This window comes from Rhineura floridana, chromosome 2 (genome assembly GCF_030035675.1).
Source record: "Rhineura floridana isolate rRhiFlo1 chromosome 2, rRhiFlo1.hap2, whole genome shotgun sequence".
NCBI classification, from domain to species: Eukaryota; Metazoa; Chordata; class Lepidosauria; order Squamata; family Rhineuridae; genus Rhineura; species Rhineura floridana.
The window spans coordinates 46,460,749-46,485,309 of NC_084481.1; the positions used below are offsets into that span (position 1 = coordinate 46,460,749).

Below are 24,561 nucleotides of genomic sequence, written 5' to 3' on the forward strand. Positions count from 1 at the left end.
ATATTGTTTTGATTTTGCCTCACCCAGAGGAAGATCTTCCTCTGCTTGTTTCTATAATCAAGGAGTATGGAGAGATGGTGGGATTCAATATTAATTATTGAAAGTAAGACTCCCTATGTGGAAATATAAGATCAAAGATACGGTCCCAAATTTGTTCTATATCTCATATCAAAACATGTCACAAAGCAATAAAATGTCTTGGAGTTTATATCCCTAAGAACCTAAACAAAATACGGAGAATGAACTATAATCCAATAACAAGAAAACTAAGGAGGGGGCTGACAGAATACAGCCAAAAGGGCATGCTTCAATCTTGGGTAGCATAGCCTCCATCAAAATAATACTACTCCCCACGCTCCTATTCCTCCTTCAGGTGCTTCCAATATATACCAGTAATAAAATGGTAAAGGCCTGGCAAAGTATATTACACAGATTTGTATTCAAGTGAAAGACACTCTGAGTGGGATTTACTTTACTGTTTAAAAAATCATATGCTGGAGGCTGGGATACCCAATGTTCAGCTATGCTTTGATGCATTCCAACTGATACAGGTCATCCCTGTGATTTTGAATGACTCTAACAAACATTGGAAATGGGTGGGGATGGAGACACATACACTGGCCCTGCCATCTTTGGAGGCACTGTCTCTCTTTCCTGTACTCTTTCCTGAAATATCTAACCCTTTCCTAAAATGTACAGTCTCCATTTGGAAAATGTGGCAACAGAAACCTTCCCCAGGTATTTCACCATTGATCCTCCTTAGCCACCATCCTCAATGCACCACAGGCTGTAAGGGTTTTGGAAAGAATTGAAGAGTAAGAGCCTCTACAGAATCAAAGCATTTTATTACCTATCACACACTCTTTACAAAGTACAGATTGGCACTAAGGTCCAAGAATTGAGGGTATATACATCAACTACGCAGCCTGTTGTCAGAGATGCAGATTAAGGAGCAGGTCACCTGGCCCCTGACACCTTGTGAGGACTTGACACTTAATGCTAAATCTGAATACAAAGGACTAGTCTCTAAAAATTATAATATTTTGCTTAGTGTCTCCACAAATAATTTCAATGTCTCAAAACATGGGAAACAGACTTGGCGGAACCTCTAGACCAGCCTTTCCCAATCAGTGTGCCTCCAGATGTTGTTGGACCACAACTCCCATCAGCTTCAGCCAGCATTGCCAATGGTCAGGAAAGATGGGAATTGTGGTCCAACAACATCTGGAGGTATGCTGGTTGGGAAAGGCTGGTCTAGACCCCAAAGCCTGGACTGCCATATTGGACCAATGCCCCCTCCACTTGGTTTCAGTACTGGAAAATTCTTTTAAAACCATACACTGGTTATGGTTAGTAACTGGTTATGATTAGTATCTCACATTGGTACACATGGCCCACATTCGGGGAGGAGGAGAGAATGGGCTTTAGAGGCTCCTATTTTCATCTGTGGTGGCGATGTCCTCTGGCAAATGCAGTTTGGGATGATGTTATTCCTGAGAAAAGCCTCATTATCTGCTATCCCGTGGTTAAAAACCCCAGCCTGTGCTTGCTATCCATATTTTCTGGTGATAATGTGGAAGCACCCTCAGAGGACTTGATTGTGTTTATGCTTGTGGCAGCACGTTTGATTATTGCACAGCACTGGCAGAAAACCTTGGGACTGAACCTCCAGTACTGGTACACCAAACTTTGGGACTTGGTAATAATGGAGAAACTAACATTCCACCTTAAGTCACTAAGAAACCCACAGGCAACAGATTTATTTTCAACAACTTGGAGTGACTTCATTTCTTTTGTTAATCAGAGAGATGGTGAGACACAAGTTCCAGCCAGGCACCCACAGATATGGCACTCATAAAAGGTTCATTCAAATTTGATAACAACAATCCAGAGTTGGGAGATACCACTTTTAAAGCTAGTTCCTAAGATGACCAAATGGCAAAATATAATGTAGAAATCCTTCTCACCTGCACTTGGGATTTGACGTTTTCATGCATTGTCATATATGGGTATACTGTTTAGATATGTTTATGTTATATATGTTATTTTGGAATCTTATTTGTTTCTTATAATAAGAGGGAAAAAAATAGTAACGGGAGGGGCCAGGCATGCAACAGAAAAAAGCCCTCTCTCTTGCGTTCACCAACCTGATGAATCTTATCAGCAGAATCAGGGCCTCTGTAGCTGATCTTAGGGTTTGAACGAGTTCATACAGAATCAGGCAGTCCTTCAAATAACCTGGTCCCCAGCCCTTTAGGGATTTAAATGTAATCACTGGCATGTTAAATTGGACTTGGAAATGCACTGGCAGCCTGTGTAGCTGGTGTGGAATTCATGTTGTATGTTCTGATCGCTTAGCCTCCACAAACAACTGCATTCTGCACCAGCTGAAGCTTCCAAAGTGTCTCTTAAAGGCAGCCCTATGTAGAACGTATTACAGTAATCTTGTCTGGATATAACCAGGGTAACCATCCAGATAGGGATGCATCTGACAAATCAGCCAAAGCTGATAAAAATCTTATAATAAGACTAAAAGCAACAGTATAGTTACTCAGAACAAATTATGTAAAAGCATACAACAAAAGAACAGTGTGTGCTCATGGCTAAGATCAACAACTTGAGAATGCGATGAAATAACAAGAACAGGACAAGCTAAGACAAGCACATATGGGTTTTGAGCTGTATTGTCAGTGTGTACCTATGATACTTATTAGACAGAATATGCTTCGCCCAGATATGAGAACCCATTCTAGGAATTACAATAGCAGCCTTACCCAATATTACAGACATCACCTATAGAGTACTTAATATTTCTTGGATTAGGAAAAAACTGGTGTCAGGCCTTGGTCAGATTCTGAGATTGGCTGGGTTTGCCACACACATGGGGAGGAGGGAGGGAGGGGTCTAGTCCTTTCACAAGCAGAAGCAAGATCAGAAGGCCAGAGGAAGAGACATGGTCAAAGACAGAGAGCCAGAGGTCAAGGGCATAATCAAAGGCAGGCTGCTGCTGCTGGAGGCAAGCAGGCAGGCAAGGGCCAGAGGCAGAACGCATGGTCAAACACAAGGCAAGTCTTCATGGCTATTGAATGAGACGAGTTCCTCAAACTGAGGAGCTTACCCAGATGTGAGGGCTTTGCACAGCCTAGAGTGTCTCCACTGGTCCATGAAGTCAGCTAACTATATTCAGGCTGGAATAGTAACCTGGAGCCCTAAATCCATAGATCACTTCAGAACTAGGGATCCTTATTAATCTGGTGTGGAATTCAGATCTGTGTTCTAAAACAATATGTATGGCAGCTCATCAGATGGAATGGCCCATACTTCTCAGACTGGAATCTAATAGAATTTTCTGCTCCACCTTCTCTTTTATTTTGTTTTGTTTTTTTGACAGATTTCCAATGAAGCCCTCACAAATATTAGGACTGTAGCTGGAATTGGGAAGGAGAAAAAATTTATTGAAGCATATGAAAAAGAGCTGGAAATCCCTTACAGAGCAGCAGTCAAAAAAGCAAATGTTTATGGAGTTTGCTTTGGCTTTGCACAGTGTGTGTTGTTTATAGCCAACTCAGTCTCTTATCGGTATGGAGGATTTTTAGTTAACAAGGAAGGACTTCACTACAGCTATGTATTCAGGTAAAGGGACAGAAACACAAAAATACTCTTCCCTGAAGAGAATGCATTAGTTTATCATGTGTTCTTATAGACACATTTTTGGCCGTGATAAAGTTATTGTTGTTTCTTCTTCTTCATATTATTATTATTGTTGTTGTTGTTGTTGTTATTGTTATTACAATAATGTCGCTTTCCTCACAAAAGTGACCCAAAGGAACTTACAACAACAATAAAACAGTAAAACCAATTGTAACAAACAAACCAATAAACCTAAAAATATATCTGTACTTATAAAAGACAGGTCTTGCAAAACCTGCCACACTAAAAGAGGCCACCAATGCCTAAAGCCCTTGAAATTAAGAACCAAAAGCCTGGGTAAAAAGAAAGGCTTTTGCCTGGTGCCCAAAAATAGATAATGATGGTGCCAGGTGTGGCTCCTTGGGGAGAGCATTCCATAAATAGGGAGCTACCACTAAGAAGGCAAGTTGAATGGAAACTCCATGTTAAGAGGCAGTATACCTCTGAAAACCAGTCATTTGGGATAAATGGGGGGGTGTTACTTTCATGCTTTGCTTGTGGGCATCCTAGACACATCTGCCTGGCTACTGATGGAGGCAGGATGTTACACCTTGGTCTGATTCAGCAGTCCTCTTCTTCTTAAGTGTTCTGTAAACTGAGGTCTGTCCCCTTTGATTTCAGGGTGATTTCCTCTATTGTGACCAGTGGAACTGCTTTAGGAAAAGCATCATCTTATACACCAAATTATGCCAAAGCAAAAATAGCTGCAGCTCGCTTTTTCCAGCTGGTGGATCGGATTCCCCGAATCAGCGTTTACAGTGATGCTGGAGCAAAATGGGTAACAACTGAAATTAGTATTATTAGAACTACATAATTGCAGCATTGGAAAGATCCAAAGGTCATCCAGTCTGCTCTTCTGTACGCTTAAGCAAAATAAATTATAGTGTACCAAGAAGAGCAAATGAGAGCAAAGAATGATACCTTGAAGGCACAGAGTGTGCTTAATAAAAGAAACCCTGTTGGGTTGAACAAATAATGTATGCGCAGGGTAAGGCAACTTGGTGTCAACTGTGGATTGAATGAAGTTAGCCCCCAGCACCATGAATGAGGCATAACTTTTTATTGTGCTCTCAGAAGAAGGTATTATATTAGTGATGATTCCCAATAGCTCATCTGATATAAATTCTCTCCATCTCAAGGTTTATATCCCCTTTGTCTCCAGATTGTCTTTCTGATCTCCCAACACACTATTGTTCTTCTAATCCTCTGTGAATACTGATGTTCAGACAGTCAGTTAAATTTCTAAGCTGCCTTTCAGCCAACTAGTCCTCAAGGCACCTTATGAAAAACAAATGGTCTGATTAAAACCAATTAGGAACTTAAACCAAGAACTTCATAAAATGGAAAATAAAACCAGAATTATAATACAGAAGGTGGCAACTAAATAGCAATAATTTCATCACTAAACCTCCTGGTTTAGCACAATTTGCCAATTTTGGGTTTCTTTTCATTTAGTCTGCTGTAATGTGATCTATTAGGGAATCTTTCCTAGGAAGAAGGGACAGCAGCTGTGCTTATAGCACCCTTGTGAATTCAACACCTACAGCAGAGCCATGCACTTGCTATAACATTGGCATGGGAGAAGGCCATACCTCAGCAGCAGAGCATCTGCTTTGCATGCAGCAGATCTCCGGTTCAATTCCTGGCATCTCTAGGTAGGGCTGAGATCCAGTCAGTCAGTGTGGATAAGACAAAGCGAGATGGACCAATGGACCTGTCTTAGTATAAGGCAGCTTCCTATGTTCCTATGCCTGTGCTACATGCTTGAGGAGAATATGGAGAACCAACTTTTCTAAAGATTTTTGGCACTTGTGTGTGTGTGTGTGTGGTGCCATATTAACTAAGTAAGGACTGGCACTCGGACTGGCACTCAGAATGTATGATAATACTTTTATAATTGGCTTTGTTCACGCATCATAGTAAGCCAGTTAACTGCTTGCTGTGAATGCACAGATGACTCACACTTCACACCTCCCTTAACACGAGTGGGAGCAATAAGCCATTATCCTTGGCTTAGCATGTCCCAAATTAGGGTTGTGTATTTATTATTAAATTTATATCCCACCTATACTCCCAAAAGGAGCTTAGTGCTATGTCCAATCAAACCAAACAAACCAAAATCTGAAACCAAGCCACAATTCCTGGGTTTCATATAATGCTCAACCAAGGATCGGGCTTGCTGCTTCCACTTGTGCTAAGGGTAGGAGTGAAGTGGGAATAATCTGTTCATTCATGGTAAACCAGGATGTGCAAAGCCCACAATTAGTTACTTTGATTTCACAAAAGAAAAGTGGTGTGCATGCATGTGTGTGTGTGGTCACCTGTTGGAGATAGAATTGTCTTCAAGTATGAATGTAATATGTCTTAATGAAGGCAAATTTATCAAATGATGAGATTATTGCTTGAAAGCTACCACCCCAATAGTTAATGTAGATTTTGCCCTTCAAAACTCTGTACAAACCATCAACTGTAACAATAAATATGTAATGGACATCTTTATGAATAAGACAAGGTAAATATCAATTTATTTACTGTTCCCTTGCTTTGTAATGGTGCAAATATGAGGAACTTAGACAATACTTACAGTAAAAAGTATATTAGAAATCCCCATCACTTCTTTTTGCTATTGAAAGTTGGATATTATTTAACAAGGGAGGCAGAAATGACTCAATACACAAAGGCGTTCATCTAGGTCCAGTAACACCTAAAATGATGGCTATTAGAGTGGTGACATAATATGCATGAAATGAAAATCTCAGTGATAGCTAATACCACAGAGTGAACAATCACAGAGAATGGACTTCTTTGATAGATCAAATTATGTTTGCTCATATAATACAAGGAAGCTTCCCATCATAAATGAGCTGCAGTTACTTTAATTGGTCTTCCTTTTGGTTAAGCACCTTCAGGAACCATACACTTTAGAATGATTTCAGCCATCACACTCATTAAAGTAAAATGCTCTCCTTCCTATTGTACTAGGGATATTTCCTGAGGGTAATTCTGAGTAGCATCCAGCCCACAAATGATGTGAAATATATGTTGAACAGTAATAGTATTTACAGATGCAAGTTCCAGGCTGCAATCCTAGGCACCCTTACCTATGAGTAAGCCCCTTTTGAACACAGTTGGTGATCATCATCATTTATTACTGTCTGGCCATAGGCCTCTAAAAGGTCATACACTTAATGAGGTGAATCATTTTAAAATTACAATTGGGATCTTAAATATTATTACTATAAAATAAATGGTACATTTTCTATCAGGTAAACATTTTTAAAATACAATTAAAATCATTGTTATTATAACAATCAGTATAGCAACATGTATTATCTAGACAGTAAGTCCTAGTTCCTCTATACGTTTCTTCCGTAATTTCTGTGCTGCTAGGGCAAATAAAGCTACCCTGTATGTAATGCCTGGGTCCCTGTCTGAGAGAAGGAAGGAAATACGTGAGAGTAGGTCTACGGGCGCATGTGTCAGTGCCTCGTCCAGGAATTTTGACCAGGGGTGTTTGTATAGGGAGCATTCTAGCAAGTAGTGTGGAAGATCTTCCACTTCAGGAGTGTCACAGATGCACAGTCTTTGGGCACGGGGGGTCCCGTTATATCTGCCAGTCAAGTATGCCGAAGGCATTAATTGGAATCTCAAAGCTGTGAAGGCGTGACGAAGATTTACTGCTGTAAGAAAATCTAAATAGTTCGCTTTGGTTTGATCTGATTTGAAAATACTATACCATCGTGTGAAATTAGAATTTATTATAGTTAGCCTATCCATCCAAGCAGTATGCCGGAGAAGAACCTGGTGAGGACATGATACCCCCAGAAACTTATAAAAACTTCCCAGACTGGTGGGCTCCTGTCTTGGCCAAGCTTTTCACACAAATAAACATCTCAGGCATTCTTCCAGTTGGTTGGAATATGAGTATAATCATCCCAATATACAAAAAGGGTGATCGCTCAGACCCGAATAACTATCATCCTATAAGCCTGATAGATATTGGAGCTAAACTGTACGCAAAATTTCTTATGATGAAACTAGAGGAGTGGGAGGAGGAAAATCAGATAATCTGCCCCGAACAAGCAGGATTTAGGAAAGGCTGTAGCACTATAGATCACTGCGCTACTCTTTCCTTCCTAGCAAAAAAATCAATACAAGGCCCGACAAAATGTTTATACGTAGCCTTTGTAGATCTAGCAGCTGCGTTTGATTCAATAGATAGACCAAGACTATGGGAGAAACTTAAAAATTCCAAAATAGATAGACGTCTTCTATTCTTGATAAAATCATTATACTCTAACACCAGCTCCAGAGTCAGAGTGGGCCCAACAGGCTCCCTGACAGACCCTTTTTTAATAACTAAACAGGGATGTCCCTTGGCCCCATTCTTATTTAACTTCTATTTAAACGATATTGTATCGGCACTCTCGGGAATGGACCTTTTCCCCCCTTCTTTGGGTCAAAGGAAAGTTTCCCTCATGTTATACGCAGACGATATGGTTTTATTGTCAATAACCCGCAGTGGACTCAGAAGGGCTCTACTAAAGCTATCATCATATTGTGTCACCGAAAAACTACAGAATAACTGCTCCAAAACAAAAATCATGGTATTTGGCAAAAGGTCACCAATGCACAAATGGTCAATCAACGGTCACCCAATCAAGCAATGTCGAACTTTTAAATATCTTGGTGTCCATTTCTCTGATTCCCTTTCTTGGAGAAAGCATATAGAGTGCACTAAACTGGCCGCACTTAGAGTTAGTGGAACTATCCTGAACTTCTATCGCTCAGTAGGTGGCAACCTAGTCTCCCCGGCTTTAAAAATATTTCAAGCCAAAGTTGTTCCTATGATGCAATATGGAGCACCTATTTGGGGATGGGAAAACCCTCTACTTGACCAATTAGAGATAGTTCAAAACAAATTTCTAAAAAAATTCTGCTTCTACCATCAGCGACCCCAGCGGCGCTAATTCAGGCCGAGACAGGGATTTCATCAGTTAGGGCAAAAATTCATTCAACTCTGGTAAATTACTGGAAGGCGAATAAGCAATCTTCCCCAAGGCAAATTTTGAAAATCAGCTCAATAAGAGTATGGTCGGACAAATTTTGGTCTGCCCAACTAACAAAAATTTGCCAACTTTACCACATAGACCCTAAAGCCCTACAAGACCCTTCTAACAAAACCAGCTTCACAGAGGTTTTCACAGTTGGTGATATTCAATGTTAGTTATTCTCAGAGTAGATCCACTGAAATAAATGAATTTAAATTCCATTGATTTCAGTAGACTGCTAATTGATTAATTAGTGCATTTATTTAGCTCTGTCTCACAGGTTCAGTTTGTCTCCAGATTAATCAATACAGATAACAGCAAGCAAAGACACCAGGACTCAGAACTGTTTAAAGGTTCACAGCAGCCTTGCCAACCTGGTGCCCTCCAGAAGTTTTGGATTACAACTCCCATCAGCTCCAGCCAGCCCATTCAGGTTGCACAGACACACTGACTCCCACTTGTGCCTGATTTGATGAAAAAATGATTAAAACTGGCTATTCCTTCTAGTTTACATGCAAAATGAGCAAATAGTTTGCCTTTCACAGTGATACTGGTGAAATCGCATTCCATCTTATGTAAAAACTACTGGAGACAACAGAAGTTGATAGGGGTAATAATCTGCAATCAGTGTCAACATGTGTTTCAAACCTTGATCTCCCACACTATACTGAACCTCAGCTGAATTGTAATTTCTCACACTAAAGATAAACTATCTCCTTCCTCCAGAATTTTCAGTAATGCATCTCTATTGAGGCTTTGCAATGTGCAAATTGATTTCAGTTCTATCATCAGTTAAAAGCTACATAGCTAATTGATTTTAAAAGTGTAATTGTGGCAGCTCTAGGAACAGTGGTAACAGTAATCATTACTTTCATAAGATTCTCATTTGGGAACTTAATTCAACCTCACCCAGTACTTTTTTTCTCTCTTTGTATAATTAGGATAATTTTCGTGGAAGCATTGAATTTCTGAACTGTAAGTTCACATATCCTTCTCGTCCCAACATCAAAGTGCTAAATGGTCTTTCAGTGTCTGTGAAATCTGGACAGACCCTTGCCTTTGTTGGAAGTAGTGGATGTGGCAAAAGTACCAGTGTCCAACTTCTGGAACGTTTTTATGACCCTGAGGAAGGAAAAGTGGTAAGTAGCCTTGCCTGCTTTCATAGTAAAAGGATATGATGAGTTGTTATAAAGCAAAATCTACAGTTCTCCCTAGATTTTGTAACAGAAATTCTGAAGCTGGGATGATCAAAGTTCATAAACCTTAAGAGCTGTGTTCATACCTTCAAATGGCGAACTGAAATAACAACAACACCCCCATGGCTTCTCCTGCCTTAGCACACCCCTTACCTACAAGCTCCCTTATCCATCAAAAGTGATCAACATGCAAGAGCAGGATTCTGTACAAAACCTCCCTTGCCTTGCTGGTTATGCCACACACAAAGGGTGCCTCATTGGGTAAAAAGCCATGCATCTAGCATCCTGGCTCATACACATAATGATGTGCCCACATATCTCATAGCAGATAGTCATAAGTACATAAAAAGAGACCGGCTGAATCAGACCAAAGGCCTATCGAAAGCACATCCTCTTTCCCACACTGGCCCACCAGATGCCTCTCAGGAAGGCCACAAGCAAGGCATGAGGGCAATAGCCCTCAGCAACTGGTATTTAGAGACAATCTGCTCTGGTCGTAGAGATAACTCATATCCAACATGGCTAAGAGCCAATGATAGCTTTATCCTCCATGAATTTGCCTAATCCCCTTTTAAAGCTATCTGACTTGGTGGCTGTCACCACCACATGGCAGCAAATTCCATATTTTGACTATGGACAGGGCAAAGAAGTACTTCTTTTTGTCTGTCCTGAATCGGTTCGCTGAGTCCTGGTATTATGAGAGAGGGACAAAAAGCTGTCTTTAAAATGTACATATTAAGTAAAATGCCATACAAAAATGTGTGTGTTAAGGAAATGTGTGCATAAAAATGCATATATTGGTGAAAATAACATACAAAATAAGCATTATAAGAGTGATTGCATGAAAAAATGTATATTAGGCAGAATTGCATACAGAAATTAGGAGAAATGCACGCAAAAATGCTGATGAAGTTTTGTGAGGAGTTGCGTTTTTTTAAACCACAAATTGATGCAGAAATGTGAGGAACTGAATCTAAGACTGGAAAAATGAGAAAATGAGAGAAATTAAAATTGACAGATTTGTCCAAGTACGTGTAGAGAGATCCCGGCATACAGCCCACAACTGCACAGAGAAACCTTTTGTATCAGGGCCATAGTGGCAACCCCTCTGTACATTATACAACAGGCCACCCCCTGTACATTATCAGGTGGCAAAACGTGCATGATGTTACACGTCATACATTTGTTTAATCCTCTCTATCTAATCCCATTGTACATCATGCCCATTTATTCAGCTGTCAGAGATTTATTTGCCAAACTGTCTAATAGCTGTAGTGTCCTTAACAACGTGGATTGTTCTTAGCAACAGGATATTAGGTTGCTATCCTGCCAAAGTTAAGCACTTGTAAAGTCCTGTCTTTTTCAGTGGGAGTATTAAGCATGTATAGAAGTCTGACCTCCACTGAAACAGATTTAAAGTGCTTATCTTTGGATCATGGTGATGTACATTACATTTCGTAATAGGAAAAAGATTGCGACTAACCTAACCTTACAAGCAGGGCTGGCCTGAGACATTTTGTTGCTTGAAGCAAAGGATAAGATGGCACCATGTACAGAAGCTGGCTGAACTGGCAGTTAAACTTTACTTCAGCACTGGTGACAGGACGGCATCCTTTGTCACATCCAAGGGTGGCAAGCTAATTTTGGGAGCACAGGGCGGCCTGCTTGGGCATGCGAGCTCCAACTGAGGCAGGGAGCTCAAGAAGAATAGCGAATTGCCACTGCTTGCCCACCCCCCATTCCTGCAGGCATCTGCTGTCTGATGTGGCTGCCTCAGGCACAAACATCTTTTTAAGTAAATGTGTAAAATGTAAGGGTAAATTCATGTGAAATCATTGTCGCTTATTTGTTATCACAAATAGATATATTTAATTGGGTAAGCATAGTTCCATTGAACTCACTTGCGCATTTCAAATGAATTCAGATAAATAATTTGCTTGGTAGATTCCATGTAATAAGTTTATCTTGCATCAGAATGACAGCTGATAACACAGATAACTTATTGCATGGCATTTATCAAACAAATGGTTCATCTGCTTTCATTCAAAATAAGTTACCCTAGTGAATTCAGGAATGGTTTCATAAGGTTAATTCTAAATTTCATTGGAATGAAGAGACACTTAATTTTACTTAAGCACAAAGGGGTTATATACAACACACATTCTTGTGCAAAATTATTTAAAGTAAATCAGTACAATGTAAGCTTAATTTATGTTGGGATTTTTCACACTGTTGTCCAGAAATAAATATTATGCATTCTGTATTTTTGATGTGCAGTTGATAGATGGACATGATACCAAGAAAGTAAATGTCCACTTTCTCAGATCTAAAATTGGAATAGTGTCTCAGGAACCTGTGCTGTTTGACTGTAGTATTGCTGACAATATTAAATATGGCGACAACACCAGAGAGATTTCTATGGAAAAAGTGATCTCAGCAGCCAAGAAGGCCCAGCTCCACGACTTTGTCATGTCACTTCCTGATGTAAGTAATTTTTTCTTTATTCTGGCAGTGTTTCGTGTTGTAAAGTGGAATGGTGACTAGACAAGAGATCCACAGGGTGAGTCACAGAATATGATTCATGTTCCTAGATCTATTACAGATTGGTTATGTGACTATGCACATGCTACCATATGACCCTGAGCAGCAGCTAACATTTGGAGAGTTAGTATGGTATAGAGTGCTGAAGAGTGAGGAGACCCAGCTTCAAATCCCCACTCATTCACAAAGCTCACTGGTTGACCTTGTGCCAGGCAACATCTCTTAGCCTAATTTACTTCACAGGGGTGTGTGAGGATTAAAAGGGAATAGAAACCATGTACTCTGCCCTGAGCTCCTTGGAGGAAGTGTAGGGCAAATATGTAATAAATAAATTGTTTTTTCCCCAGAGAATCATTTGGAGAAGTGATTGCAGGATAGTCCCAAGGTCCAAATCCCTCCCTCCAATACCATACTGGCAAGTCCCATTTCCACAGCCCTCCCGTTTCCTCTTTTACTTCTGAGTTGGCAAGCAAAAGACCACACAGCACCCTTAATGAACTAGATTTAGCCCAAGTGGCATCAGCGGTAGACACCTACCATATGGCACATGATACTCTGCTTATGGCACACCGTGATTTGAGTCATGTGGATTGTACAGGGCAGATATCTTCTCTGTTAACTGGAGGGAGGGATGGCAAAAGAGAACTTTCCTAATATCAAAGATAGTTCATATCACCAATAAAATAGGAATAAGAGTTGTTTGGTTTCATGCTCCATTGCCCCCACAAGCATAATTATTTTCTTCCAGTCCTGTGCATATTTCTGATGATAAACAGTTGTTTAAAATTCAGCCACATGTATGTTTTTCAGAAATATGAAACTAATGTTGGAGCTCAGGGATCATTGCTGTCTCGTGGACAAAAGCAGCGCATTGCTATAGCTCGAGCCATTGTCCGAGATCCCAAGATCTTACTACTGGATGAAGCGACATCTGCATTAGATACAGAAAGTGAACAGGTAAACAGGAGTGAAAGTAAACTACATGGATTGAGAATAATAGAGCAAGCGGGATAATTTCTTTTATTAGAACTAATATTAGATCAAATAAATAAATAAATAGAACCATCAGGGACTGGTTCGTACCTGCATGCTTACCATTTGATGATGGCAGCATCAAATGGTGATGTGCATCTGTGAACAAGTCATCACAGATTAAACATTGGAAGCACTCTCTTCACTGTAAAGAAATCAAGTACCCAAAAAATGATTTCCAGTAATCTAAGACAGGAATATTGTGTTACCACTCAAGCATTACTTTTGTGAATGTCATAAACAAAGTTTTTTATTTATAGGTTCACCTTCCCAATATATACAGGTTGCTCTTTACATGTTTCCTTGGTCACTCTCTCTCACTCCTAATCTATGTATTGATGCATCTTCTAATTCTTCAGTTTTTCCCTTATCAAAACATTGTAATGCTGGTGCTCCCTTCATTCTGCCAACTAGGCAGTAGGATGAAAGTTCAGGGATGGGGAGTGGAGTGGATAGAAAGAATAGTTCACTGGAGTATCTTTGGGCAGCCTTGCACCTTGGCAGCTCTTCCAAAGGAATGCAGTCTCAGTCCGAAATTTATCTTTTTGTGTAGAACTTACAGCCTGGTTAGGGATGGAAGAGAATTTCATTTGGTCTGCATTTTTAAGTGAACTGAAATAATTTGCATCTGCCTGATTTATATATGGATCAGAACATAATTTTCCCTCCAATTTTGCACTTCTCTAAATTTTCTCCAAACTTACCATTTAGAAATGTTTGCATTAAAATAAAATATATATTTAAACAGGCCCAGCACCAGTGAACAGCCAGGTTAGACACAGGCTGAGGGCCCCTGTGGTTGAGAGGGGCCCCTGCAGCTGGGGTTGGGAGGGTGGAGGTACTTTCACTCTGATTGGTTCCAATCAGCAGGAAAGGAGAAGGAAGCATGTTAAAAGGTTCTTCTCAGTGGCTAATATGCTCCCCTTTCATGCTGATTATCGTGTAGGATACTGGAGACATAGGGAGCCTGCTGGGACCCTGCTCCCAAAAAAATAAAGGGTCTAAAACCCCCGAGATCCCTGGACAACTACATCACTAGACACTGAAGTGTTTGTCTGCCACTCCATATCCTGCCCACTTAGGTTTTCTGTATCTATCAGGAGGACACCCCAAGCAGTTGTAGAGAGATTCTTGTTAACTCTGCTTGCACCTTCTCCACGTGCACATTGAATGGTTGGAGTGGGGGGCAGGATCACAATGCTACGGTTTCGTAACTATACATAAAGAGCCTAAGTTGTGCTCTTGTCTGTGCTTCAGGTACGATGCACACTTTCAGCTGAAGGCTGGGCGTTCAGACATCAGACACAGTCCTGCTCTCTTTTCTCATAAATTCATTAAAACTTCTCAAGAAGGCTTTTGTTACAACGAGACTGAGTGCATTAGTGCATTTCAGGTGGGCAGGGGAAGAAACTGTTTGGTTAGATACATATCAGTTCTGTGAATTAATAATGGCCATGTCAGAACACAATTCACATGAGCAACCTAGAGATATTTTGCAGTAACTGCTGCTTTTTAATTTTCTCCCTTGTCTTCAGACTGTGCAAGCTGCACTGGATAAAGCTAGAGAAGGCCGAACGTGCATTGTCATAGCCCACCGTTTGTCTACCATTCAGCATTCTGATATCATAGCTGTCATGTCTCAAGGAGTGATAATCGAAAAGGGCACTCATGAAGAACTGATGGCCCAGGAAGGGGCATACTACAAACTGGTCACCACTGGTGCACCGATCAGCTGAGCTTTCACACTTAACCTCTGACACGATCGATATGATTTTCTTGGGGATGTACTAAGGCCAGGATGAGCATGTCAGCAGTCTTTATGTTACACAAAGTTGACTCTGCTGTTATATAATAATATACCTATGGAGGTGCCCTACTTGCCAGATTGTGACTTGTCCCTTCAGTCATAAAACTTGCAGTGGTATGAAGAAAGGCAATATCTGAAACTGTGATGCTGCAGGGAGAGTGCTGAGAACCTGATTTTTGTCAATGGAGAACCAGTTCTATCAAATTATATGTCTGGATTATTAGCCCACCGATATGCAGCACCAGTGAGGAAAACAACTGCAGACCTACAACCCTAGGTCCACAAGGATGCTTCCACTTGATAATCTGGGCAAATGGTGGCATCCAGCCACATGTCCCAATGCTTCTACTGAACGCACAATTGTGATCATGGAAATACCTAGACTAGGGATGGGCTAGAATTCCGCCCAGTTGAGATTTGGTACTGAATTTTCCATTAATTTGTTTGTTTGCTATTGTTAAGGATTTGATTTTTATGTAGTGATTTTCCGCAGCTATTTTCAGAAATGGATTTTTTTTAAAAAATTCACATCGATATTAATGTTAATATTTTATTGATATTTCTTTCAATGTATCAATATTTCCTTAATTTATTGACATGTCCTTTAAATATTAATATTGATATTAATATTAATATAATCTGCTTTTCTGAGGGGGAAAAAGGATTGGTAAAAGCAGCGACTTGCAGATAAAGAAAGAACTCAAATCGATACCAGCCCATTAGGTTGGCTTAATGCTTTCAAACCAACCGGCCAACAGATCCTATCCCTAACCTAGACACAAGTGTCCATACATTCATAAACAGAAAGGAAGCATTGTAGGCTGGGTGTGCCTGTCTGCCAAGGAAGTGGATGTTGTTCTGGGTGGTTTTAAAAAAAAATAAAGCAGCTGTTATATCTTGAATATGTTCGGGTGAAAACACACTCACTGTTCTGCTGGTTCCAGTGCATCTCCACCTGAAAACAAGGGCACACTGTGCTACTCAAACCCCGCCCCTTCTTACTGTAAAACCTGGTGGGAGCAGCTTGAGTGCATTCTTTAAAAAATTCCGCTTCAAAATTTCACAGCTGATCGGGAAATCAACCTGTCCCCTCCCAGGTTTGGCTAATGCAAAACTCTTTGATCTGGTGCCTCCTGTGTTTGCAGCCTTCATCTCACCCAGCCGTGTCAGCAGCTTCCTAAGGTCTTGAACGAAAGTGTTTCCCAGTCCTGCTACCTGATATCTTTTAACTGAGATGCCAGAGATTGTACCTGGGAGGACATATTTCAGAAGCAGGTGCTTCCCCGCTAAGCTATGGTTCTTCTTACAGTAGTGAGCTGTCCTTTCCCCTGCACAAGCACTTGCTCATTACAAAGGCATATGGAGCTGCCACAGTGCTTTTCGCAATATAAAAAACACCAGGAGTGCAGCTGAGAGTGGGAGGGGAAAACTGGAGATCAGTCTCCGCCATAGGGTTGTTTATACTGATGCTGCAGAGATGACAGTAAAATTACCATCCGTGTTTATTGTTGACTCAGGAAAAGAAAACACAAAAAGGGGGAAAGGCAAATCAGCGTCACATTAGTCAATCCTGTGGGAGCAGGAAATGTTTCTTACCATGTGTTTGCAGAAATGAGCAACCTAGTCTAACTGTGAACATCTAAACCAGCAACCTTCACAACAGGGCTGGTTCTAAAGGGCGGCCAAGTTGGGCACTGGCCTGAGGACCCCAGAGCTACAGGGTCCCCTGAGGGGCCCTCCGCTCCCCTTCCTTAATCCGTGCCCCCCATGCCCCCCCACTTACCTGTCAGCCGGCTTTTTAGCATTGCCCTTAATGAAGATGGCAGCCGCAGCTTCCCTAAGGTACTGAAGCCGCTGCCGCCATCTTAGTTGATGGCAGAGATGTGTGCGCATAGCACGTGTGCCATCAACAAAGATGGCAGTGGAGGCTTCATTCCCCTTAGGGAAACCGCAGCCACCGTCTTCATTAAGGGCAATGGTAAAGACTAGACAGGTAGGGGGGGCACGTGTGTGCGCACACCCACCCACCCACTGGGGGGCCAGGGCAAGCTGATGTCCAAGGGCCCCCACATACCTGGAGCTGGCCCTGCTTCACAACAACCATTCTGGCTGGGGCTGGTAGGAATTGTAGTCCAAAGCCAGGTTGGGGAAAGCTGGTAAGTAAAGAATCTAAATTGTTTCCTGAATAGAAGCAATTATACAGAAAGGAGAATGTATATTGCCTTTTCCTCCTCAATCCACAATTTGGCTAACTAGCACCTTGTGTACAAATATACGTTTTCACTAAAGCAAGCAGTGGCATTTGGAATCTTTGCTATTTTGTGTCTTCAACTATGCTACCTAAATATCACTTTTTTTAAAAAAGAAAGAAACCGCATTCAGATCCTACCATTAGGCTGAATGAGGTGGATGTCATGAAAAGGCAGGCAGGGGTAGGACACGAGATCCACATAGTCCATTAAAAAGGTCTTGCTGGATCAAACTGTTTCCAAATGCTTTCAGGAAGCTCATACACAAAGCATGAGGGCAACACCCCCCTGTGTTGTTCGCTCTGTAGAAACCAGTACTCAGAAGCTTCCTGTCTTTGAACCTGGAGTCCTGCAGGTCCATGAGAACACACAGGGAGTTCCTGCCAGTATGATGTAGTGCAGTATTCTTCAGCCCTGCAATGTAGGCAGTACAGTGCTAGATGGACCAATGGTCTGATGTGGCATGTGACAGCTTCCTATGTTCCCATGTGACCTTGGGTCCTCAGATGTTTGGACTAAGTGTGAAAAGACCCACTCTCTCTCAGTCTAACCTGCCTCACAGGGTTGTGGTCAGAGCATGGAAGATTACTTTAAAAAAGTAATAAATTACAGTTACAATTACTTGGCCCAAAAAGTAGTAATTACCGTTACAATTACAGTTGCTCTGAAAGTAACTGATTACTTTACTTTTTCTCCAAAGTAATCACTACAATTACAGTTCAGTTACTTTTTAAAAAAAACTCCTACAAGGTGCTGGCCTTGGCTGCTGCACATCTAAGAAGCCTAAAACAATATTAAAAATAAACACACACACACAGGGGGTAGTAGAATAAAAAATTTTATCCATAAGATTAACATAATGGCATAACAGAATCTCACATCCCCCCAAGCAATGAAGATACCCCAACTCTTGAAATCAAATTTTACACTTGAAATGCTTTTATAATAGTTTCTGTTATGTCTCAAAAGAACAAGATGCTCAAAGAGCATGTCAGACAAGGAATGACTTTTTACAGTCATTACGTTGCCACCAGTACTGAACAGGCGTTCTACTGCGGCGCTTGAAGGCATGCCTGTGTTGTGCTGCAAAAAACACCGCAGCACACGTGGAAAGCCATGGAGTGATGACACTTCCCTGCTGGGAGACCTCAGGTACCTCACCAGTTCCTCCTCAGCAGTGGCCACTGCTGACTTCTTGCCCTGGGGCAGAAAGTTAAAGAAGTCATCTTCTAAGTCATCTCCTTCCTGGTCTTTATCTGAAGACTGATCACTGTCCTCATTAAGTACACCCATCTTTATTTCAGCTTTCAACAAGGCTTCCATTGTGTATCTAAGAAAGAGAGAGGATATGTTAACACATATATGTTAGGAAACCATCATCTGCTCTTCATTTCCTGATGCTTGTCATGTCCCCTGGTTCAGGGTCCAGCCTGAGCCTGTGGATGATGACATGGAAGGTAGGAAGGTGACCAAGTCACCACACTCATGGGGCAGCACAGCAGACCCTTAAGGATTACCTGCAGCAACCCAAGGTTGTGATGAGGAGCCCCAGGAAGAAAAGGCCCAGCCCCTGCCTACCACCTTAAGCCCTCTGATGCCTCCCTTGAGACAACATTTCCCTTGGAGTAATCCACCCAAAGGGCTTCCCTAATGTTCTTACTTGTTGGTATGGGTGGCGGCCTGACACGATTCCAGCCAATCTAGTTTGAAGCGAGGGTGTAGGCAGGCTGCCAGAAGAAGCCTCTTGTCCTCCCAGATAGCTGCAAACCGCTTTCTTAGGGCTTCGCGCACACCTCTCAGCAGCTGAAAACAGTATGTGTACCTCTCAGGTTTGTTTTCCAGTCCTTCTAGCTTGCGGTCCAGATTGCAGAGCGTTGGTAGCAAATACCCCATGAACATGCCGTTCCCCCATTGCAGGATATCTAGGGACTGGGCTAGTGGCTCCATAATCTCTGTGTATTCCTGTACCACTTCAATCTCAGCAGCTGTGATCCTGGACAAGGAGCAGCGGTCCATTATGGCATGCATTTTTAGTGGCACAGTTGACAGGAGCTCATGTAGTTGCTTCAACGCATCAAAGGTGGAATTCCACCTGGTCTTATTCGGTACCTTCAGATACACACCACATTGCGCACGGATATACTCAGCAATCTGTGCTGACTGGTTCTGCTTGGACCACAACTTGCTGCACTTTCCCATCAAGGAACGAAACTGTTTCTTGAAAGGACCAAGAAGACTACTTTTGGAGGAGTCAGAAAGCATGGCCTCTATGTCTTGTGTTGCCACAAGGTTGAGGGTGTGGCTAGCACATCTCTGGTGTGGTGGTAAAACAAAATCCTCTCCTGAGTCTGCAGCTTCTTCCTCTGCCTCAGGTCCTGTGTCCAGGATCTCACAGATAGGCACAAACTCCACCTCAGCCTCCTCCTCCTCCTCCTGGTTATCACCATCATCGTCACTGGTGCCTGCAGCTTCCACTGGTTCTTTGGCCATGAAAACTCTGAACGCTTTCACAAAGTTGGAGCCATTGTCTGTAGTAGTGCACATAACTTTGTTGTGGATCCTGTACTGCACATGTACATCATGCAGTGCTTTTGAAAGGACATCGTATGTATGGCACCCCTTCAGACGCTTACAAGCCAAGGCCCCGACCTCACGTTTCAGGGTAGTTGGGTTGATCCAGTGGGCTGTTACCCCAAAGTAACTCTTCTTGCCATTGGTCCAACAATCTGCAGTGGTTGCTATACATGCCACAGCACCCATTCGGTTTGCAAGAGTTTCTCTCATGTGGCATGCTCTCTTCTCAATTCTGTCTCTCAGAGTCTTGGCACATATGATGGTGAGATCTTTGGGGAGTCCAATGCGAACCAGATTAATGAATGATGGTTTGTCCACAGTCTGAAGTGGTAATGTCTCCTCTACAATGAAATCAATGATTCTCCTGTCGAGATTGCTCTGGGTGACAGGCTCCCTGCCAGATCCCCACCTCTCAAGGGTTGTCTGCTGCTGCTTCAGCATTTTGGGAGGAGGGGTGTCATGCATTGGTTCAGGAAGGCCACATCTCCTTGCCTTTATTGCTTCTTCAATTGCTCTCAGCTTCTCAGGGTGTGCCCTCTGAGAAAGAAGAACAAAGCATGAATCCAAGAAAAAATGGAAGAGGAACTTCACAATTTAAACATAAATAGACAATGGACACTCTTTGAGGACCAGCATGACAAAGGCTTACCTCAAAATGTTTCTTCACATTGGATGAGGAGGAAACAGCTGATCTCAGATTTTTGATCCTTGGAAGGCAGTAATTGCATCGTACAACAACATTTTTTCCACTCTGGCTCACAAATGTACAAGCTTTCTCAAAGCCAAACCATGGTACTTGCTGTTCTGCAGATGTGGCTGTGGGCAACTGGCACTGCTTCATGCCCTCCTCCTCCTCATGCACAGGGCCTCCTTTCTGAACCTCACTTTCTAGTTTTGCCTCCTCAGGATCAACAAGCTGTGACTCAAGTGGCCACACTAACTGACTGCTGCTCTCAGCAGCAAAACCTGCAACAGGCGTCTCTGTAATAAACAAGAGATAATGCTCCTATGTGGGTGAACTTCAGCTGTGATGTGCCCCCATCTCTTCCCCATGCTGCAAGATCCCCCAGTCAGAGTGGAAGTAAGCAGGTCGATAGCACAATTAAAAGAGATCCTATTTGCATCATTTTTGCTCACTGAATAACCCTCCCTGGGCCAGTCTAACCTACTATCTCACAGGGTTGTTGTGAGAACAAAATGAGACTAGGGTTCAAATCCCCACATAGCCATGAAGCTCACTGGGTGACCTTGGGCCAGTCACTGCCTCTCAGCCTCATGAAAACCCTATTCATAGGGTCACCATAAGTTGGAATCAACTTGAAGGCGGTACATATATATTTTATTTTGAATATGATGATTATGATAATAAATATGCAGCATTTCAAATTAATTCTGTATGAGAAGCATTCCATGCCAAGCTTGGAAAACCAAGGATGAGGTATAAAATGTAGACAAAAATACTTTTGACAAAATGCCGTTTATCTTTTATATCTATATCTATAATTAGCAATACAGCTGAATGATGTATGTAAAGTATTTTTTCTTTCCCTTTTCTTTTTTATTAATATTTTAGTACTATTGCTAAAGTTCTGATGAAAGAATAAAGCATTCATTAGCCAAATTCAAATGATTAGAACACATCACATAAATTCCACTGAAGTTGGAGTTTTTGCCATAGAAAATGAAAAAAATATAACCTATGATAGCCCAACAGACAATCAGAACTAATATAAAACCCTATTGCTTCTCATTTGCAAATCTTGCAAGATCTAAGGTAACTCTAGATCATGTGAGTTCAGGTGATGCATGTTATGTACATTTGTATAGATATTAGCAGAGATTGTCAACAGTATCTCTCTCTGGGACTGGGAATCTCTCTCTTTCTCACAGAACATGAGTTTGACAGCTGGGGGACTGAGAGGAGGAGCTGCAAGGACCCTACTTCTCACCTCATCTCTGCCAAGAACAAAAAAATCAGCCTTAAGCCATTTATTATACGCCTAATGATTTTTTATTTTATTATTATTATTATTATTATTACTGAGACAGTTTTTGTCCCACATACAATTCAGTCTTGTGATTAAACAGGACAAAAATACAAATAAAAAGAAAGATGGAGTTCAAATAAATATACAATAAAAAGCTAGCCGGCATTTTAAAAGGCAGGAGTGCTCTGTCTGGATAAATACAGCACACAGGTATGCATAGGAACAAGGGGGAGAGTTCAAAAAGGGGGGAAGGAAGAGAAGTAATGAGCTTGGAAAAGTTACTTTTTTGAACTACAGTTCCCATCAGCCTAATCCAGTGGCCATGTTGCCTAGGGCTGATGGGAGTTGTAGTTCAAAAAAGTAACTTTTCCAAGCTCGCCAAAGTTTCAGAAGTGCCTTGTGATTGATGGAGGGGGCGGCAACGAGGCAAGGAGAGGCAGTGGGGGGGCAGAGGGGCCGCGGGGGCGGGGGGGGCAAAAATGCCATGGGCGCACGCACACACACACACACAAATCATCGTCACTCACCTCCACAGCTCTTCACCATTCTGCTGCTGCTTTTTCCTCCGTTGTCCTTGCCCTGGCTTTTTCCTCCGGCGTCCATTTTTTCCTCTCAGACGCTAGCAGGCCCTGCCTATTCACCTCTTCCCTCGTGCCTCCTAACACAGATCACGAGGGAAGAGACAGTCTGCGCAGAGGTCCAATCAGTGTGAGGTACATGTCTTGTGTTAACCAATCACAGCCAGGAGCTGACTTCCCCTTGTTCCCGCCCCCAAGTAACGTCCAACCTAACGTGGAAACGTTAAAGTTGCTGCTGAAAAGTAGGGAAATTACTAGTCGTTCCGTTACTTGCCAAATGTAATGGAATTACCCACTCGTTATTTAAAATTGTAACAAATTAAAAGTAACTCATTAAAAATAACGAGTTACTTCCAAGCTCTGGTTGTGGTGATGATACAATGGGAAGGGGAGAAACATATACATCATCATGTGGGATATAAAGGTAATAAATAAATAGTCATGTCCATGGAAGAGGCAGCTCAGTGAGACGTGAGGCATGGGCTGACCCATGGCTGTCTTTGTACTTTGTTTGCTAAGAGCTATGTAGGCAGACCACATGGGTCATTTCCAGACAGCCTGCATTCATCCTGCTTGGTTTACACAAAGTTTGCAGAGAGGTTAGACGATGTTGGCTATTTATCTAGCATGCATTCCAATTTGTTTGCAGGGAGGTTAGTCCAAGTTGCATCAAGCAAATGTTATCCCACACTTTCCAGTGCATTTTCCCTTCACTTTCCTTATTGCAAAAAGTCAAATTTTGGGGGGAAAGTGGGTTTGTTTGGCAAGAGCTCCAAATTGACTTTAATTGCATAACCTGCGTTTGCTGGAATGTGACTGAATCCCTCCCCAAAATGAACAACCTGGAAGCTTTTGTTTTGCTCCGTGGTGACACGGGCTAGGTGGAGGACAAGGCGAGGCAGAGCCGGGCTGGGTACAACACAAGGTGAGGTTCAGACTAGAAGCAAGGTGAGGCAGTGTTTAGGCTTGATGGATGGCTCAGGTTGTGCTATAGGAATACAGCTCTGGCGTTGCTTCAGCCACAGTCAGGCATACTGAGTCCTACATGTTGGCAGCAATTGCATCCCAGTGGTTAAGAACAACTACAATGGAAGGTGCTTCTTCAGTTAAGGGGGCCCAACCCTCTCCAGTAATCTCCTACTGTGATGGAGCTCCCTGGGACTTCTGCAATGGAGTCCCCCACATCCAAGGATGGCAGTGCCATATCCTTGGGCAAGAGGGGCACTGACCCCACAAGCTCATCTTGTGGAAGCACTTCTGGGGCTGGCCCGAAGAGCTCTACCCCCTTCTGGTTCCTCATCCCCAGAAGAACAGGAATATGACTCCAGGGTAGGAATGGGTGAGAAATTTCATAAAAGCAAACTGTACATCGAACTTGCAATTTGAAAGTTCACTATCTTTGTGGACTGATCTTGTTTGCTAGGAAACAGCAGTGAATATCACGACATTGTTATTGATTCAGTCTGAACTGCTGACATGTGTATTCCCTTTAACTTCTGTGCCATTGAGGATGGAATCCATTGTTTATTATTTATTTATTATTTGATTTATATCCTGCCCTTCCTCCCAGCAGGAGCCCAGGGCGGCAAACAAAAGCACTAAAAACACTTTAAAACATAATAAAAACAGACCTTAAAATACATTAAAACAAAACAACTTTAAAAACATTTTAAAAGCTTTAAAGACAACTTTAAAAAGGGTTAAAAAACATATTGTTTAAAAAAAGTTTTTTTAAAAAAAACATATTAAAAAGCAATTCCAACACAGACTGTGTCTTCATAATTTGATTCTTAACCTCTCCCCCCTCCTTGTAGCTGTTTGTTTTATAATTTCTGGCACTTTAGCCAAACTCACT

General features: G+C 41.9%; 1 protein-coding gene across 4 annotated transcripts in view; it reads left to right on the forward strand.

The window, feature by feature from the left end:
• The window catches only part of ABCB11 (ATP binding cassette subfamily B member 11), a 70,952-nt gene extending 53,343 nt beyond the window's left edge, over positions 1 to 17,609 (forward strand). For all 4 annotated transcript variants that reach the window (XM_061608570.1, XM_061608571.1, XM_061608569.1 and 1 more), the window contains 6 exons: positions 3,392 to 3,633; positions 4,312 to 4,468; positions 9,683 to 9,880; positions 12,215 to 12,421; positions 13,289 to 13,435; positions 15,046 to 17,609. In XM_061608570.1, coding sequence (XP_061464554.1) covers positions 3,392 to 3,633; positions 4,312 to 4,468; positions 9,683 to 9,880; positions 12,215 to 12,421; positions 13,289 to 13,435; positions 15,046 to 15,246 — 1,152 coding nt within the window. In that variant the 3' untranslated portion in view covers positions 15,247 to 17,609. The remainder of the gene's footprint in view (positions 1 to 3,391; positions 3,634 to 4,311; positions 4,469 to 9,682; positions 9,881 to 12,214; positions 12,422 to 13,288; positions 13,436 to 15,045) is intronic.
• Positions 17,610 to 24,561: the final 6,952 nt, after the last annotated feature.